This window comes from Cladophialophora immunda, assembly GCF_000835495.1.
Source record: "Cladophialophora immunda strain CBS 83496 unplaced genomic scaffold supercont1.8, whole genome shotgun sequence".
NCBI lineage: Eukaryota > Fungi > Ascomycota > Eurotiomycetes > Chaetothyriales > Herpotrichiellaceae > Cladophialophora > Cladophialophora immunda.
The window spans coordinates 839,653-858,332 of NW_015622548.1; the positions used below are offsets into that span (position 1 = coordinate 839,653).

The following is an 18,680-nucleotide window of genomic DNA, read 5'->3' on the forward strand; positions in this document are numbered from 1 at the left end:
GATGGCGTGGTGGTTTGATTCCTTAGGCCCTGGATGGTCAGGCATTGAAGCATGTCCCGACGCATATCCCGAGGAAAGAGAGCGAGAGACCTGTACCTATCTCGATTCACACAACCCAATGACGCTACACGTGCGTTTTCGCTGTTGGGCAGACGATAGATGAAGAGATAATCAGGCCAAGGGCGGTTGACATGTGAAAGTGATAATCGGAAGCGTGTCCCGATTGATCCCACCCCGATAAATAGCCTGAGGAACAAAAATTTCCCAGTGCCAAATCCTCCGCGCGTATTGTCCGTAGTGAGTACAAGCGTGAATTCGTCACTTCCGTAGCAGTTGGAGGAGCACAATTGAGAAGGATTGTTGGAGGCGGGGTCGGTAACTTCCCTCATGGCAAGGAACGAGCGAGGAGTGCCGGGGAAATGGCGGACAGGTGTGTCATACCTCTGCCTAGCGAACGAGGGGCATTTAGTGAAAAGGCCTCTGAAGTTCCCCCCTCGAGAATTTGTATCGGTTCTCCTCCCCACAGATCAAACGAACCCGCTACTTACACGGGCATAGTGACAGTCTCCCCTGGTATCATTATGCAATGGATGTGCTGCTGCTCCTGACTGCCGATGGAGGACGCCCTCGCTTGTTCGGTTGATATTCGCTGCTAGTCTGCCTGATCGTCGTGTCCTACTGGGGAGCCTACACCCATCGGTAGAATAGTCCCCTCTCAGTGATCCAGTTTTTAGTCAGCCCTGGTGGCTGATTTGAGTTCGACACAGGCTCGAAGCGAGCTTCTTCAGAGCCCTTCGTCAATATATCCGCTGATCAACAGGCCGCGTTGATATAGGGACCCAGGTCCCAGGCTTTGGTCCTCCTTAGGGCAGTCAGAGACAACTTCTGGTCGGCCATGAGCCTCGGGCAGCCATGAAGTTCGGTTTCATTCCCATCCCAGCATCGTTCGCGTAACAGGTCCTTCTCGCAGGGGAGCATCTTGTCTGGAGAACCTGATCTAGGTATGATCTGCAGCACCAGGCCAGCGTGCGCAGGGGCTGTTTAGACTTGGCGAACGTGGGATTTCGCTAAAATATCGTTTTGATTTGTGGATCGGTGTTCAAAGCTGTCGTTCCTTCTGAAAATTGCTACCCGTTCCGGTCTCCGTCTTGTATGACGAGCAATGCCTGGTCGCCGTCGACCACGGTGCCTCAATTGTAGGGTATGTCTGGTCGCTTACCCTTTTGGATCGTCTGTCTGATCTTCTAAGTCGGCGATCACCCACCTCCTGTTCTCTAAGCTGCGCATAGGCCTTCTCAACGCAGAGAAGACCAACATCCAAGGTGACTTGATCCGCGTAACATATGTCATGCCGATCAGAGTACTGGACTCGTATCCTGCTGGTTCCGTCATACAGCAAGGCTCTGCGTCAGATCGATGTTGTTTTCTGAGTAGCCCTGGTAGCACAAAGATTCAGCCCTGGTGAGGCTGCCCCGCGGACCCATGTGAGGACCTTGTGCTACATTCCACTGTTGGAGAATGATTTGGCAAAGCGGTTCTGGGACTCGATCATGTGTAATAGCTGTAAGCCTGAATCATGGCAGCCAACACGGAGCTAGCGACTCACTAGTAAACTCGGCTGGTTTTTCCCGTAGGAAAAGCCCATATTGGCCAGTTGTAATGGATGGTATTTGGCAGATTGCTAGCCTTGATTGCCTGGAAGGTGATGCTCCTTCTTCCAAGTGTTGTATCCTTGAGAATTGGGGCTGTAGAACAAGCCACCAGGGGTGGCCGGCTCTTCTTTGCCGGGGGTGGGCTGGTGGACCTCTGTTAGGCGCTGCGTCTTCCGCTGCCGGCGCTGGGAGCCCTTGTCGAAGGACTTCGTCGTCCTGAAGCCTTCCCCATCCAATTTTTGGGCCCAGGTTGTTGTAATAATAACTATGGTGCTGAGGTCAGCTCCAGATGATAGATCCATAAAGATGACAAGGTGCTGCATAGTGACATTTTGGATTTTGTGTCTGTTGAAAGAACTCCCATATAGCTTGGACTGGTAGAAAGAAGTCCTAGGCAACCCTGGAACACCCGGCTGCAAGCGACTAAGAACAGGCGAGTGATCCCCCATCCAGGAAAGCAGGCCCAAAACGTCCTGGGTAGGACAGTCAAAATCGTTGTGCAAGGCATCCATGCACAACACCCCGGCTTGCATGGTATCCAAATGAAAAGCATATGCAAAGCATGGAGATTCACCCACGTCGTTCGTCATCAACCTATCGTACCTGTTTACTTATCAGTTCACTAAACGAGACCGGTTAAGATCGACGAGGCGCACGCTCGCCGACCCTCTCTAGTGGCTTCATAAGGCTCGCTAATGCTGCAGTTAGTGTGAGTCAGGTATACCTCCATCAGTGGGTACTCCAACACAAGTAGCTTCATGGTGTCCTGAGTCTCGTTCATGTCGAGTTTGTGTCTGAATCAGTGAGTTGAGCTGTTAGCTGAAGCGACAGCCTTTTAGCGTATAGCGAACCAGAAGTATGCTCTTGGTGGCATATTGCTGCTCCTAGCTCGTTTCCCTCTGCGGCTTATTCTCGCAAAAGGTGGTGGGATTAAGACAGTGCGTGGTGGACCATCAGTCGAACCTGGCCAGCAACTCCTGCGGTTCCGGGACGTGTACCAGCTGTGGGCAAAGGGCGGACGTTGGAAGCCTCCGGAGTCTATTTTCATGTGTGTTGTCTGTTTCGCTCGCTTTCATGTTCAAGAAAACGTGGCCTGCGCAAACCCCGTGGCCCCTGCTCCTAGGCTCCGTTGTTGTCGTGCTGGATTGAGTCGACTACCAAACTCGGCCACCAGATTTTTGCACGGCATGGCCAAGCCGGATTGAGGACAGGCCTGACAGAAGCAACTGTGGCCTCCGTGTTTCCCGCACTGGCGGCAATATTCAAACCGAGGCGCTGCAGCCAGACCGTTTGAGATGCACGTCAGATTGCCCTAAGTCTGCTGTTACGCCCAGCGCTGATGGCTTTTCGCCTGTTCAAGGCTGTCCACCACAAATAGTTTGTTCACTCTCCCAGCTCCTTTGGCTCCAAACCCCACCAAATGGAGGTGGATGCATGTCAACCCTGGGTTTGATCGAGAGGCAATAGCTGGTCCTCCGTCACAACCTCTCAAATCCCTCGCCACAGTCAAGGGCTAACCGACTGATCGACACTGGGTGCCACAACGGACCTCGAAGACGAAAAGATGTTCTCCAACAGCTGAAAGCATTGGCGCAGTTTACATAAGAAAGTTCTTTGTGAGACGTCTCGAGATGCTTTGTTTCTGTCAGATGAACAGAGCGTAGAGATTACTGGCCACATCCGAATTTGGCGGTAACCCCCGGCGTGAATCAAGCACTCTCTCGATCGTAACTTTGCCATTCGGCAACACGGGGGCAGGATTTGCCTTTGAAACATTTCAAGCTGACCAGTGCTGGTTGGCAGATCTGAAGGAGCGCCCCGGCCAACCATCGACTCGACCAATTGAGTTTGATCATCAGAGCAGGCACAGCTCTTTTGAGGACAGGTGACGTGATACTAGCCCCCTTGTCAGATCAGCAGTTATCTCCCTTAATACTTTTCGAGGAGCTTCCACACAGAGGCTGAGTGGTTGAACCACCTTCCTTTTCTTCTTCGGCGCAGGGATGGCATTGCAACTCTATCTGCGGAGCTGCTGGCAAGATGGCCACGAAAACCTCATGATTGGACAAGCCGAAGAAGACTCTGCCGGCACAGTTGTTGAGGTGGGCGGGAGTTGACACCAAGGCGTAAAGAGCGTTGCGCAGAGACCGATGGTAATTCTGGTTTGGCGATATCTCTTCCATCCTGGATCCCATACCCCAGAGAACAGTGGAGAAAGACGTGCATGTTTGGTGTGCAATACGTGGCTCCGTCCAGCCCCCCATGTGGCTCGAGTTGAACGGTAGCTATGGCCGTCCCGCACAACCGCTCGGTGGGTGCACATGGTACTTACTTCGCCATCCTACGAAAGGATGCTTGTCGACTTGCAGCAGATTTTGCCGATCAAGGCATAGTTTGCCAATCGCCACGATATACGATTGCCCGAGAGGCCCCGAGTTCACCGTTTGGCTCAACGACCATTTCACTTTTCTGCATCCTTTGCGAATCCTTTGCTCCAAATCGCTTGACCGTGAAGTCTGCGGCGTGAATCCCAAACAGTCGATCGGATTTCACTTTTGCATGCTTCCAAGCCAAGACCCGGCGCCCTCGGACAAGCCCAGTTTTCATTCTCAGCACATGCTGCCTCCATAGTGACATGTACGAGGCTGGATGCTCCAAAGCCCAATACACCGCCAGAGAATGGAGCCACCTCCCTCGCGAGTTCCAAGGCGATGGACAGCGGAGGAAGACGGGGTCCTCCGGACAGAGGCAACGTATCAGTGTATGTTGGGGCATTTGCATTTGATTGGATATGGAACTTTGGAGGCTGATAGAAGTCCAGTAATCGCTGCTGGTTCAGTAAGAGATTGGAATCGGATTGCCTCAAAACTTCCAGGCCGAATGAATAAGGACTGCCGCAAGAGATGGGGCAAGATATCGGAGAATGTGAAGAAGGGTAACTGGTGGTGCATCCCCAGGTCGGAAAGGTCAACACTCGCACTAACACTGGCGTTCAGGGATCCTGCTGAAGATGCGAAACTCAGAGAGGCTGTGAAGGCAATTGGAACAAGGCTAGCAGCACCCGATGCCCGCTCAGAAGGCCGCTTCCGCTAACAGATATTGATAGATGGACTCAAGTTGCAGAGATGGTCGGTACTCGACATGCCGATCGTAGGTCGCCATCCATCATATCGTCAACTCGAATGTTGAGAATCGAACGTCGATGACTGACACCTCGCAGAATGTGCCAAGCGCTGGACCCAATGTCTTGACCCTTCTATCGATCACAGTGACTGGAGAGAAGAGGAAGATAATAGGCTGCTGGCAGGGGTCGCTGCTTCTGGCCGAAACTGGAGAAAAATCGCAGATTTGTTCCCTGGCCGTACCAAATTGGCGCTCAAGAATCGGTGGGTTTGTCATCGGCAACATAATATGCCCTCTTCGGTCGTCTATCTGTGGCTGTGGTTAATTCATTGGCGTAGATACACCGCTCTGAGACGAAAACAGCACTCTCAACAGACAGCCACCAATGGCGAGAGTCCTCAATTGCACCCACGGTTCTCGGCCCAGATTCCTCGATCTGTCAGCGACGACATGATGCAGATATCGGACGAACTTGCTTCAAGTGAAGAGGAAATTTGTTCTTCGATGGGATCGACGAGACCTCCTTCTCGTTCCTCGAATCACAGCAAGAAATCTCAGCAGCAGACTGGAAACTTCAATATGGTTGTGGATGCCTCGTCGGGTTTAACGACTCCGGCCAGTAATACCGACTCCGGCGACTTGTTCCACTATATGGCGCACACTCCAAACCAGAATTTCGGTTTTCAGCATCGACAGAGCGTGGACCATCCGTTACTGGATTCGAGCAACTTTTCGCCGATGAATTTGTCCACGTTGAGTGAGCCAATGTTGACACCTCGTCCCGAGTACATGCCTTCGGCAATGCTGGACACCACGTACCCGCTGCATGCTTCTAGTCTCCCTAATGAGTGGCTTTCAGGGGGAACAACGTCTAACCCACACATGCATGGTTTTCCGTTTCCCGAGTCTTTTGATGTTTCACCTATGAGTGGGATCGATCGACATTACCTACCTCAACAAACATCGTCCAGAAAGACGACCATCGTCCTTGAAGATATCGAGGAGACCACCTTGAGTAAGGTCATGAATATCCTTATTCAAGAGAAGGCAAAAGTGAGGATGGAGACGACGCACTCAGACAGAGCTCCAGAACGGAGGTAGTGAGAGAAGGACACATCATATGAAGAGGTCTATTGTAACATGATCATGTTGGTTCAAGCAGAGCCCTGAGCGGCATCAAGTTGAGCGTCGGCGTTTTTGGAGCATTGAGGATTGAACAACGGCAGTCGAATATGAGTAAATTTGGGAGGTTTAACGAGTTGAAAACTCGGACTGACGGCCGTCAAGATCGCGATTGATTGTTGGAAGGGTCGAACAACGTGTACCTTGCTAGCCAAAATGTGACAATTAATACCCTGTTGTCATACCAAGAGGTTGATGTGGTGACACGTCCACATAGGGCCAAACACAGACGGGCGGAACCCGACAAACGGCTCAATAGGTTGGCTCCAGAGCAACCCATGTGCCATAATGCAAAGAATTAGGTGGATAATCGATTGCAGAACTGGTCGTGGATGTGCTGGCAGTGCTCCAAAGCCGGTAGCCGGACAACTTGTGGCAGTCCAATTGCTGAAATGATATTCGCACCATGTCGTCCAGCACTTTGTGGCGTCGAGTATCACGACGCCAATCAGAATTTGTCTCGTGCCCGTTCTTGTGTCGATTCTGCAGATATCAAACGCCGGAACAAGAGGCTGGAGTTCCATATGTCGGCTGATGCAGATGAGCGTTGCGTGGAGACATCCATCCCACTCACACATTCAAAGAATGGCACAAAACTTTGAGACAGAGACGGTACCGGCAACGTCCTTCCAAGTTCGCCAGCATGAAGGCATGATCTTTGATTAATTGTGGCCCCGGCGAAGACGGTACCGGAGTTCACCACCCTGTCCCTCCTGACAAAAGACTATGGAATCATGTTGAAGACGAAATGATCTTATCATGTGGAATGTTGAGGGCTTGTCACCCCATGGACCGAACTGCCTTTGGCCTCCACAGGGTGAAAGTTGTAACGATCCGTTGGAAGCTAGGGCGCCGAGGGGGGAGGGAGTGAACTCCGCTTTATGAGATAGGATGCAGATGACGAAATCGACGTTGCAAATGTACTTTTGTAAGTCCTCTCAAATGGACTACCTTTACAGCTGTGCTTCGTCGTCACCTCACTTCCGTCAAAGATTCGGGGCTGGTTGAAGGACGATTGCAAGGCGTGAACTTCGTGGAAGAGACTCAGGGTCTAGGCTTCGATGATGTTGCTCAGATGATATGAGGATCTGGGATCGTCTGGATGGTTTGTGGGGAGGTTGCCACCCGGCTTGCCCAGCGCAGTGGGAGACGGCGCTGAAGGGACTCGAGGAATAAGGTACAGATTGCGCTGGACAAGACCCAATCGGTGAGGAGATGAAGGTCATCACGAGCCCCCTGTACATCTGGCCATCTCTTGAAGCGGAAGGTTAACACTGCCCAAGGGAAAAAGGACCCAATAAGTGGTGGAGAGTGACGAACGCCAGCAGTGAAGGTGCTTGTTGAGTACTGGAGGAGGCGGTCACGTGCAGCCATCAACTGCGACCCCCTCCGTCCACTAGCCTCGCCTGACGAATGCTTACAGAACGGCATTGAGAGGAGAGACAGTAACACAAAGGAGGGAGTCATTAAGTAGGGGAAGGCTTCCGATATATCGCTTTCCTTTAGGGTTTGCACCAGTCCAAGGCGCCCAGAACTCTACATGCTTGGAAAGAGGGGGAAGCATAAGACCAGCCGTTGCCACGATATGATTGAATGGGGAACTCAGGCATGACCAGATGATCATTGAAGGCACGCACCCCTCAGGGTCTAGCTTAGCTACCTGGGTCGCAGGACAACTACCCTAAAGAGGGACGCAATGGTTGGATAGCGCAGCCAGGGCATTTTGCCGGCCAACCGCTATCGAAAACCTAGCGTCGAGTACTCCATGAGCACTGATTCTGTTTGTCGCCCATCACTCGTCTGTGGAATCCATATTGGACCTCACTGTCCCCCTTGTTCCTCATGATCCCAAGATCCCTTATTGCGCAGCTGTCCTGGTTCCAGAACGCTGATGAGGCGAATTTCAATGCGCCAATACCCATCCTTCCTGGATTTCGACGACACACTGGCCAGTTATTGTGGACTGGCGGTGCCCCAAAGGAGGGAAGTCGGGTGCTTCGCACCGATAGAGGCCTTGGCCAATGGCTTACCAACGTTTCGGTCGAAGTTCCTCATCTGCTGGGTCAGATGATGGGAAAGAGTTCAGCTTCCGTTTGAATGCAGGTCTCGCCGATCACTGGCCATTGATATGTGTCTGGCTGGAAAATCTGCAAGTCGTGCCGCCTCTTCTAGGATGACCGGTCTTCGCATAGGTCGGAAGAGTTGAGGATGTGGGAAGGCAGACCGTCCTCGGGGCCATCTGCTCCCTCTCTGACCGAGAGTCGGCCTTCACAACTGCCGCATGCCTCGCATTCTCGCAATATTCGATCCCCTGGTGATTTGCGTCAGTTGAAAATCATGCCTCCACTGACATGCAAGAGTTGGCCCGTGACAAACTCCGCTTCAGGGCTCGCGATGAAGTTGATCATGTGGGCGATGTCTCGGGCCTGGCCGTATCGCTTGACGCACTGCTTTTCCATTGCCTTGTCGAAGATCGGTTTCGCGTGAGGAGAGCTCCAGGTTGTCTCTGTCATGACGAGGCCTGGAGATACGACATTCGCCGTTACCCCCGGGCCAGCCTCCGCCGCCGTGGCCCGTGTGAAGGCAACTATGGCGCTCTTGGATGCCGCGTAGACCGCTAGGCCAGGTTCCGGGTGCGAGGCGGTTCCAGACGCGGTGTTGATGATTCGCCCATACCCTGCTTTCTGCATGTGTGGAAGCACCGCCCGAGTCAAATAGAAGCAGCTGTCCATGTTGACTGTCATCACTTTCTTGTATTCCTGAGTCGTTTGCTCGAGGAGGGGGCAAAACGGGTAGATGCCAGCAATGTGTATGAGGATGTCGATTCTGCCTAGCGAGGAGACAACTTCGTTGATCATTGAATTGACCTGTTCTTCTGATGCCAGATTGGCGACTCTATAGGTCACGTTCTTGCCTTCAGATTCGAAGTTTGCCTCGACATTTTTGAGCTGTTGCTCGTCAAGGTCTACAAGGACCACATTCGCTCCCTGGTTGGCAAAAAGGGCCGCAGTGGCATGCCCTATCCCATGTGCTGACCCAGTCACAACCACCACTTGGTTGGTGTATTTGTCGCCGTAAGTTTTAGAGGGTGGTATATTGGCTCCTTGTTGTTCCACGTTGGCTAGCAGCACTTCAGCCTTGGAGAGATAGGTCCCAGCTGGTTCTTGGTCGGTTGAAGGTCGTCGAAGTTGTACTCTGCCGCATGCCTTTCAGCAGCGACCTCATCCTGTAAAGATATCACACCGTCGGTGACCGAGGCTGGAGAACCTGGTGGCCCATTTTTGCACTTCGCCACCTCTTTCGTCATCTTCTTGACTTGAGTCTGGACCGACAAGTCCCTTTCAATGCCTAGGAGGGTTTCGTAGACTGGACTTCTGCGGGCCGCGGCAGGTATAAAGACACGTTTCGTGGTGTCGGTGAAGTCATCTGAAAGGGAGTGTTTGGCCCGGCTTGGGGCTTATGTATTATCCTCCGTAGTCAAGTTTAGGGGTGCTACAGGGTGCCCAGACCTGGTTGGGTCTTTTAGTCAAGTAGTCCCACCTCCGGATCTCCCCTAAGAACCCTCATTGATGTCCATACCATACTCCGACAAAAGGGCCCAAAAACACAGAACTCGGACTCCAACGCAGATATAGGATCTGGGACAAGGAACATTCATGTTGTAGGTACATGAGTTGATTTCATTTTCATGCTGCAAATAATATATGTGCTCGCTTTTATCTCACAAAGAGCCCGCCACGCTACGACGACGACGGCGGCGACAACCGCACGCTGTCGATCGAAGCGATGCTCCAAAACCAGACGGATGCAATGCACATTCGGACAGCTCTTTTCACAATTTCACACTGAACATTGAGTTGTCTTGACACGTCAGTCCGTCAATAAGTCAGTCAGTCATTCGTGCAGTCCAGCTCTTCCTTTCATGGACCGTCAATGTCCCTCAACTGCAAGCGACAATCCGGTCCAATGGTATTAGAGCACACAACTTACAACCTACACAGCCCTACAATTGCTCATTGACAAACAGACCAGCCATGCCCTGGCCCGTGCCGATGCACATGCTGGTGACGAGGATCTTCTTCTTGGTCCTCCTAGCCTCGCTCAGAATCGTGCAGATCTGTCGCGCTCCGGTGGCGCCCAGAGGGTGGCCCAAGGCGATTGCGCCGCCCCGAGGGTTCATCTTCTCATGCTCGAGGCCGAGCGTGTTGAGACAGTACACGGCCATCGAGGCGAAGGCCTCGTTGATCTCGAAGATGTCGATGTCGTCCTTTGTCAGGTGGAACTTGCCGAGCAGCTTGGGGATGGCGGCCGTGGGGCCAATACCCATGATCCGCGGGGGCACACCAGCGACGGTGGCGCCGCAGAACTTGGCCATGATGGGTTGGCCGAGTTCGAGAGCTTTGGAACGTTTCATGAGGAGGATGGCGGCGGCTGCACATCAAAAATGTTAGGCTCCAATCCATAGATTTATGCGTTGTGTTTCGGGGAGGTGCAAAGAAAGAAAGATGGGAACTGGGCGAACATGCTTACCTCCATCGGTAACCTGACTGGCGTTGCCGCCAGTCGTCTTGTCTCCAAATTGCGGTAGGGCAGGACGGATCTTCAACAGACTGTCCAGGGTAGTGCCATATCTGGGGCCCTCGTCCTTGGTCAGGGTGACTTCGTGGACCTCTCCCGTCTTGGGATCCTTGACCTTTGTGGTGATGGGCACGATCTCATCCTCGAACCAGCCGGCCTTCTGCGCGACCTCGGCCCTCCGGAAGCTCTCGCAGGCGTACTCGTCCTGCATCCTGCGCGTGATGTTGAAGTCGTTGCCGACGTTCTCGGACGTCTGGATCATGGGCTGGGTGCAGTCTGCGGATTCCTGGTTCGCCATGATCTCGGGGGAGAACGGGGTGTCCTTGCCGGCGTTGTTGCTCATGGACTCGCCGCCCATGGCGATACCGATGTCGATGGAGCCGTTGGAGATCTGGTTGGCGATGTCCTGCACGGCCTTGAGGCCCGAGGAGCAGAAGCGGTTGACGCTCGAGGCGGCGGCGGTGTGGGGGAAGCCTGCGGCCAACATGGCGGCGCGGACCTTGTATGCGGCGCGCGCGTCGCCGACCTATCCATCCCAAGACGCATCAGTGTCTCTTGTTCATCCGCTGCCCAGGTTTCCCCGGCTGGTCATATCTTACATTTCCCAAGCAGATGTCCTCGACGATCGCAGGGTCGATTTTGCTCTTGGCGACGACCTCCTTCAGCAGCGCCCACACCATGTAGTCGAGGTCGGTGTCCTTGAAGCCGCCCTTCTTGCCCTTGGCGAGGGGTGTCCGGATGGCGAGGGTAATGACAATGTCATCGGGATTCTTCTGGGTGCTGCATGTTCACCAAAGTATAGTTGTCAGCCATCTACCGAGCTCATTGTGACTTGCAGGAACTGAGCACCGCCCATGTAGCTGCGGCCTGGACTGGACAGGACTTACATAGCAGCCACCCCCGTCTTGGAGGACGAGAGGTGTGAGAAGATTGAGCCCAGTCGCTGTGTGGCCATTGTGTATGTTTCTTCGATCGTTCTCCACCGGACTCTTTCTACAGAGGCAGTTTGGATTCAATCAACCCGCAAAGAGGTACAGAGACAAGCAACGGTCAATAATGCAGTTCCCACGAAGAAGAGGCGACTAGAGTAGGAGAGAGGAGGTGAAGATGACAAGCAGCAACAGCAGCAGGGAAAGGTGATTGATTTGATGACCCGACTTTGTCTTGCTTGCCCTTTTTAACAATCGCCGGTGGACGGTGGACGGTGGACAGCGGACAGTGGACGCTGCCCCCAGATTATCGCCGCCACTGTGTCGAGTTACCTCGGCATCTCGCTTGTTTTGTATGTTTGATACTTGAACGTCCATTAGGCCCGTCGGTGGTGTCGGGGGGGCTTTAAGCATCCCTAACGTCCCGCCTCATGCCCCTCGATTGGACAGCTGGGGGGTAGCTACCCGGATCTCTGCTGATGCTCGTTCCTCTCCTGGGGTTTAATACAGTTAGTTCCATTGTCGCCGCTTTATTTTCTTCCACACCCTGGATCCGGTGGAATCTGGAATCTCGTCTGATCACAAATCTCTTCGCTCCGACCACGACACCTACCCTGCGCTCTGTCTTCGTGCGTAACAGAACATCCATCCACTCGCTCCCCTTTCCCTTTCTTGGTATGTGCCGAGCAGCTTAAGACAAAACCAGCTCGTTCTGGTCGAAAATTCGGCCTGGCAGGCCACCGGGGCCGAGCCTGCATTGTTATACTTCAGCCCTGGCTACTGCTCGGCAATATCTCCCTGCTCGCCAACCTCCAACCCACACACACATACTCGGTACACGCCAGGCTAGGCTTGTGAATGTTCTTTCGATCTTCAATATGTATCTCATTGGTGATTGATCTATCGTCCGTGTTTCATTCTAGGCTGGAGAAAACCCCTTCCTCATCCCCATCCCCACAAAACCAACAAGACATCTGGCAAAACGAGAAGCATCTCCAGTTGACACGCTATCTAGTATTGAACTCGCCCTGAGACATTCTTTCCACCCCCAACGCCCGAAAGACGATCGTTTTTTCCATTCGCTATGCATGACACGTTCCACGTACGTCCATCCATTCGTCCACCCATCCCGTCGTAAAAGCCGGTTTGTCCGTGCCCGGAGAGACGTGGATGAGCACCCATCTATGATTACCTCAAGTCCAGGTTGCGTGCAAAGACGAGGCCATGATCCGCCCAAGTCAGAATTGCTCCGAGATTCTACTTCTCCTCCACGCTGTCAGGCTTGATGGCCTCGCCGTCCGGGGCATCCTTCATCTCGGTATCTTTGGGCTCCTCGGACGACTGGCCGTCCGCCCCTTTCTTGGCCTCCTCCTCCGCCTTCTTCTTGGCTTCGGCCTCTGCTCTCTTTTTAGCCGCTTCCTCTTCTTGCACTTTGAGCAGGGCTTGTCGCTCCTCTTCGAGCTTGTCCTGGTATCGCTGGATCACCGGACCCGCAACGAATCGGATCTCGTCCATCTTAGCCACGTACTGTGCCTTCGTGGCGTCGTAGCCTTCATCGTACAGCCAATCCTACCAAAGGTTAGCACAAATCTATTTCTTTTTCTCGGGATTCGCAATGCTTACCTCAGACTTCTCCAGCTTGTCTCGGATCTTGTCCTTCTCTTCCTGGCTGGCGTAGTCTGCGTATTGTTCTTCGATCTTGCCCCGGAGCTCATAGATGAACGCCTCAAGCTCGTTCTTCTTGTCTTCGGTGTCGGTCACGAGCTTGTCTTCCATGTACATGGCATTTTCCAGCTCGCCCATCTGGGTCTTGGCGGCCTCGTCCATCGACGAAGTGCCGGAAACCAGCTGCAGCTCGCCTTTGCGCACTTGCTTCTTGACCTTGCGCATCTTGGGCTTGGCGGGTTCGGCGGAGCCGTTAGGTTGGTCCGTCTCCATGGCGTCGCCGTCTTTCTTCGCTTCTTGCTCCGGCTCCTCCACTTCAACATCCTCCACGTAGTAGCCGCTCTCGAGGTTCAGGATGCCGTGCAGATTCAGCCGCGCCTTGAGTTTGCAAACCATGAAATCGTCCTTTTCGTCGGCCTTGACTCCCTTGACTGAGAAGCGTCCAATCCAGGGGTTGATCTTGCCGGGGAGCAGATCCGGCTTGGCGTACCGTGCCTCGAGGTCGAAGGGCTGTTTCCGGTAGAAGGTGAGGATCTTGGTGGAGGGCATGACGTTGCCCTTGTTAAAGACGGTCAAGCTGGTATCCTCGTCGGGAATATCGGGTGATTGCTCCCAGGTAAACTCGATTGGATAGGTGACGATGTCGTGGACCGAGAAATCTCGAACTCGGAAAACCGGAGAGAGAATAGCGCAGCTGAATGCGCAACCCCGAGCGACAGCTTCGTCCTGGTTGAGGGTGAACGAGAGAGTCTTGCCAAAGAACTTGCTGATTCGGTCCTTGATGGCTGGCACGCGAGTGCACCCGCCCACCATCTCAATGGCGTCGATGTCTTCAATCTTCACTTTGGCTTCGGCGAGGGCTTGTTCAAGCGGACCGGTGACTCGATCGAGAAGAGGCTTGATCAGCTCCTCCAATTCGTCACGCTTCAGCATGGCTCGGACATCCTTGTCATCCATCAAAGACTCAATGCTGAGCGGAGCCGAGGCATTGGCGGAAAGGATCTTTTTCAGCTTTTCGGCAGCCGCGGCGACACGGGTTATGGCCTTTGGATTGGTGGTGATGTCGAGCTTGAACTTCTCTTTGAATTCCGCGGCGAAATGGTCGACGAGAGCCTTGTCGATATTGCGTCCACCGAAATGCCGGTCAAAGGTGGTGGCCTTTACGGCCAATTCACCCTTGCGGAATTCGACAATGGAGCAGGTGTAGTCGCTGTACCCAATGTCCACAAAGCACACCCGACGTGGCTTAGCCTCAGCGTCGGGAAGATCGGATTTTGTGATGCCGTAGCCCAGGGCGATGGCCGTGTTGTCATTGATGAGCCGCAGGAGTTTCAGGTTGGCAATCTCGGCGGCATCGAGCATTGCTCTTCGCTGGGCGTCCGTGAACCAGGGCGGGCAGCTGATGACCACGTCCGAGACGGGGAGTTTCAGTTCCTTGCTGGCCGTGTCCCTGATCTTCCCCAGATACATGGCAATCAATTGGACGGCGGTAAACTTTTGCTTCTCCCCGCGGTATGTGACTTCGGCGCCCACCTGGCCATTGACGTCCACCAGAGGTGCAGTAATGTACTGCTGCTCGATGGCGATTTCGGGGTCATTTATGGTTCGGCCGGCGAGGCGTTTCAGCGAGGAGATGGTGTTCTTGAGGTTCGAGATCTCCTGGGTCTTTGCGGCTTCACCCAGGTATCGGCTTTTCGGTCCAAAGCCAACCAAGGATCTGTGAGGACGGATCAGTCTCTTGCCTTCACTATCCAACATAAGGCTGTGGGCTGGGTCACTTACGGTGTAGATCGGTTCGACGTCTCATTTGTGATCTAGAGATGGGTTAGTATTGGTTTTGCACTCAGACCGGTTTCTCTTGGGGCAGCACGACTTACAATGTCGATACCCTTGTTGCGCGCGACACCAATCTTGGTGCTCTGGGCACCAAAGTCAACGCCGACGACGCTCATTGTCAATGGCGCTCCAAGTCAAGCCGGAAAAAAAAGTATCTCGCGGGGTTGGTTGTGTTGCGGTGGTGTGATAGGGAATTTTGAAGGAGGAAGTGAAATGGTGAAGACGAAACGGGTGTGGACGTAGCAAACAAGAGGGATGGTGATGAGTCTAAGTCTTTCAACCAAAGATTCAGCGCAGGCAGAAGACCGCGACAGCAATGACCGTGGAGGAGAGATACAAATCAGACCAAAAATTTCACCCCCAAGGGACCTTTCGCAGGGCAACAGCAGCCAACAGCAGCCCACAGCCTCCAGCCAACGGCGGGCCAGTAGCTTCGCGCAGTTTCGATCGTCGTCTTTTCGCAGCCAAGCCCTGGACGTCACTCTCCACCCGCCGCCCGCAGACAGCCACCACATCACCGCACCACCGCAGCCACCAGCCAACATTTGCTGAAGCTGTTCACCAGGCACGCCTTATCCTCGTCTCCCAACCACTCGGCCCCTTCAAATCATCCTCAGACACGACATCCGCTGGGCAGCAATTTGTTGGTACCCACGAGGCGATGCAACAACCAGAGCGATGAATAAGGCGTCTGTCACAAATCCAAAAGCCCAGAAGTCTGTCAGCTAGTTCCTCTCGATCCGATTTTCGGTGGTGTGAGGTGGGAAAAAAGATGAGGATGCTCGTTGTAATGCGTGGGGCGGATGAACAATAATACATTTGCTGATGTCTACTTATATACGGAGTACAAGGTCCTGCATCCTGGATTTGGTGATAATGATGCGTGTGATACATCTTGTCCTTTTTCCATCCCTTCATCACCTTTGCGGTGAATTACACCATCCTGCCTGGGCTCAGGCTTCTCTTCCGCAACCGCTGCCTTTTCAATGACCTTCTCTTGGCTTCCCTGATATCCTCAATGCTCGGACTGTCTTTTTCGCCCAGGACAGGGAAATCCTCCTCTGCAGCGACGGCCATCATGGGACTGTTTCGTCCCAAAGGACTTCGGTTGTCAACATGCTGATATCTCGTCGTTCCCCGGATATCAGGTGATTCTGCGAGTGTGTACACTTCCCTCTCGGCCTGCAAACCTGGAACGACCGCCATTGTGTTTCGTGTTGCCGAGCGATCTTCTCTCGGGCATCGCTGAGGGTCGGTGACCATGCTCCTCGGTCTTCGATCCATGTCGGCTGCTCGGTTGTGACGGCTTCCTCCCTCCTCGTCGCTAAAGCTGTTGATCCATTTAGGCGTGTGTACGGACAAACTATCTGAATCGCTCATGTCAAGAGACTCATGTTCGTATCGATGTTGCTGCTGGCCAAGATTTGTACGTGACGGGGTTGGTGAGGCTGTCTCATTTTCCGGCAACTGGCTTGGTTCCTGTTCGGCAGAAAAGAATCGACCCTCGACGCTGGACGAGGGTTGGAGAGCTGAAGGTCGGGTACGGCGCCGTCGGAATTCAATGGCGGGCTTGAAGGTTTCTGGAACAATATTCAAGTCGTCTCCGGTGGCAATGGCATGTTCGATGGCCTGCTGTGGTGTCACCTTTGCATCTGCTGCTCCTGCATCCGCTCTCGGTCCGCCCCACGTTCTCTGCCCAGCTGTGAAGACACCGTACACCATGTAGACCCAGTTCAAGAACGGATTGAGCATAAACATCATCGGATACAGAGCAGCCTTCCAGCGGTGCAGCCTGATTGCAAAGTAAAACATGAGCAACCAGTTCAAGCCGCAGGAGATGCACATGAACTCCCAGGGCAATGAATCCACACGCGTTGAAGTGCTTGATATCGCGATAATGGTGATCAAGAGGAGGAGTGCCGTCGTCCGGATGCTCACAGTGGCAAATCGAAGAAAGCAGAGCATGGGATACTTTCTCCAAAGGCGGCCATCCGTCAGCATGCAAACCTCGTTGGTGATGAACCCTAGAAACCACCGACGCCGCTGCTTGAGCAGGGACCGAAATGTTTGCACCGCTTCGGTCTTGCAAAAGGCACTGGTACTCAGTTGGATCTGATACCGCTGTTTGGCACCAAGCATGAACAGATGTGTCAGCCATCGGTCCTCGCCGAGATGTGTCTTTGCGTAATCAAATAGATCCTCGCATTCTTCCGCTTTGTCCGAGAAATAAAACCGTGCCATGTTTCGAAATGCTGAAAACCGAAGGAGAGTCAACGCCCCTGGCAGGCATGTTACGGCGCCACAGCCTGATTCAACAGACCTTTCAAACAGCTGGCCGTGGACGTACTCCATGTCCTGCAACAAGGTGATGAATGAGTGCTTCTTCGTGGAAGATGTGATAATACCAGTCATCGCCAGCATATTGTGTTTGCTGCCAGGTCTCAGTTCCATGTCGTACATAAAGTTCTGAATGCACACGGGATCCAGGATGCAGTCGGAGTCGATGAACAAGATGAAGAGGTCGTCTTTCTCCTGGAGATACCGCTTGTAGATCTTGTCGATGAGGAGGAAAGTAGCCTTTTGGCAATGTCGCTTCCCGCCATGTGGAAACCTCGACACTGTGACGCGTGCCCCATTGTACGCCACATCAATTGATTTGGGAAAGTCCTTTAACGTAACAGGGACGCCGAGGCGATCGATGGTCTTCAGGTAAAGCTCATCAATGTCATCGCCATCGAAAGAGACAAATACGTGGATGCAGGCAGCAGGGTAGTCGCAGCTAACTACGGAATTCAGAGCTGTCCACAGCGAGTCCGGCGGCTCCTTGTAGACGGGCATGACCACAACCACCTTTGGGGCGGTCAGCTCATTAAGGGTGTACTTGACTCTTTTTTGCCGGCCAAGAGGTACCACAACTAGTCGATAGACGCAGAAGAGCCAAGGTATCACCAGCATCGCCGCGAAGGAATAGAATGCGAACTCCTGAAGGATGGATGTCATCAAAGTAGGGAAATATTGCGTGAGCTGCCGTGGAAGAGGCAGCGTCGCAATCATGACCGGCAAGAATATACCTCTGCGCACTCTCATTAGCAATGTTTTCTCGGGAGGAAAACAGCATCCGACTTGCCGGAGCAGGGTAAACGCCACCATCAGGAGCACCGCCAGCACCTTTTGTGACCAGTGGTCTGCCTTCATGTATGCCTTTGCGAGGCAATAACAAAAAGCTGCCACCCACAAGAAAGACTCGAGAAAAGCCGCAAGAATGATAGGTCCAATGAAGGCAAGAGAAATGATCTATTCCATCAGCGAGAAGACAACGCTGCGTAGCACAAACTTTCTCACATCAGGTATCGACCAGGGGCCACCAAGAGATTTGTGCTCGGCCATGTTGCTTGCACCTGTGACGCACCATCCACAACAGTAACCAAATGGAAGGACCCTTTGTCTGGATCCTCTCTCTCGTTGAGATGGGTGGCGAACACTGTCGGACTAGGAGCAGTTGATTAACGTGGTGTCTAGACGTGAGGAGCGCGTCAGGCTGTCAAGGTCGTTGAAAACTTCAAGGTCTCTGGCGATGGAAGCGCGAGTCGAGGCAATGGAGTGACAGCTTCGAAAGCAACTTTGGGAGTCCCAAAGGAGGTCGTTTAACTTGGGGAAGGAGGGAAAAGTGATGGTTCTTTGAATCAGTGAATGATATTCATTTCATGAAGATACT

The 18,680-nt window shown here is 53.2% G+C and overlaps 4 protein-coding genes across 4 annotated transcripts; all 4 read right to left on the reverse strand.

Annotated features, from left to right (window-relative positions):
• Nucleotides 1–7,865: 7,865 nt before the first annotated feature.
• On the reverse strand, nt 7,866–9,236 carry PV07_12339 (uncharacterized protein; the record flags this gene model as incomplete). The annotated part of the gene is made up of 2 exons (XM_016399859.1): nt 7,866–9,163; nt 9,201–9,236. The coding sequence occupies 2 exons, from the start codon at nt 9,234–9,236 to the stop codon at nt 8,282–8,284; spliced, it is 918 nt and encodes a 305-aa protein (XP_016242671.1). The 3' UTR covers nt 7,866–8,281.
• Nucleotides 9,237–9,610: 374 nt separating this feature from the next.
• PV07_12340 (uncharacterized protein) lies at nt 9,611–11,826 on the reverse strand. The gene is made up of 4 exons (XM_016399860.1): nt 11,423–11,826; nt 11,135–11,315; nt 10,488–11,061; nt 9,611–10,388 (listed from the first exon to the last, which is right to left on the reverse strand). The coding sequence occupies exons 1-4, from the start codon at nt 11,488–11,490 to the stop codon at nt 9,961–9,963; spliced, it is 1,251 nt and encodes a 416-aa protein (XP_016242672.1). The 5' UTR covers nt 11,491–11,826; the 3' UTR covers nt 9,611–9,960.
• Nucleotides 11,827–12,323: 497 nt separating this feature from the next.
• Nucleotides 12,324–15,750, reverse strand: PV07_12341 (uncharacterized protein). The gene is made up of 4 exons (XM_016399861.1): nt 15,007–15,750; nt 14,912–14,943; nt 13,088–14,846; nt 12,324–13,033 (listed from the first exon to the last, which is right to left on the reverse strand). Exons 1-4 carry the CDS (start codon nt 15,079–15,081, stop codon nt 12,722–12,724), a joined length of 2,178 nt encoding a protein of 725 aa, XP_016242673.1. The 5' UTR covers nt 15,082–15,750; the 3' UTR covers nt 12,324–12,721.
• A 148-nt stretch (nt 15,751–15,898) lies between these two features.
• Nucleotides 15,899–18,352, reverse strand: PV07_12342 (uncharacterized protein; the record flags this gene model as incomplete). Its single annotated transcript, XM_016399862.1, has 3 exons — nt 15,899–18,038; nt 18,093–18,259; nt 18,308–18,352. 3 exons carry the CDS (start codon nt 18,350–18,352, stop codon nt 15,899–15,901), a joined length of 2,352 nt encoding a protein of 783 aa, XP_016242674.1.
• Nucleotides 18,353–18,680: the final 328 nt, after the last annotated feature.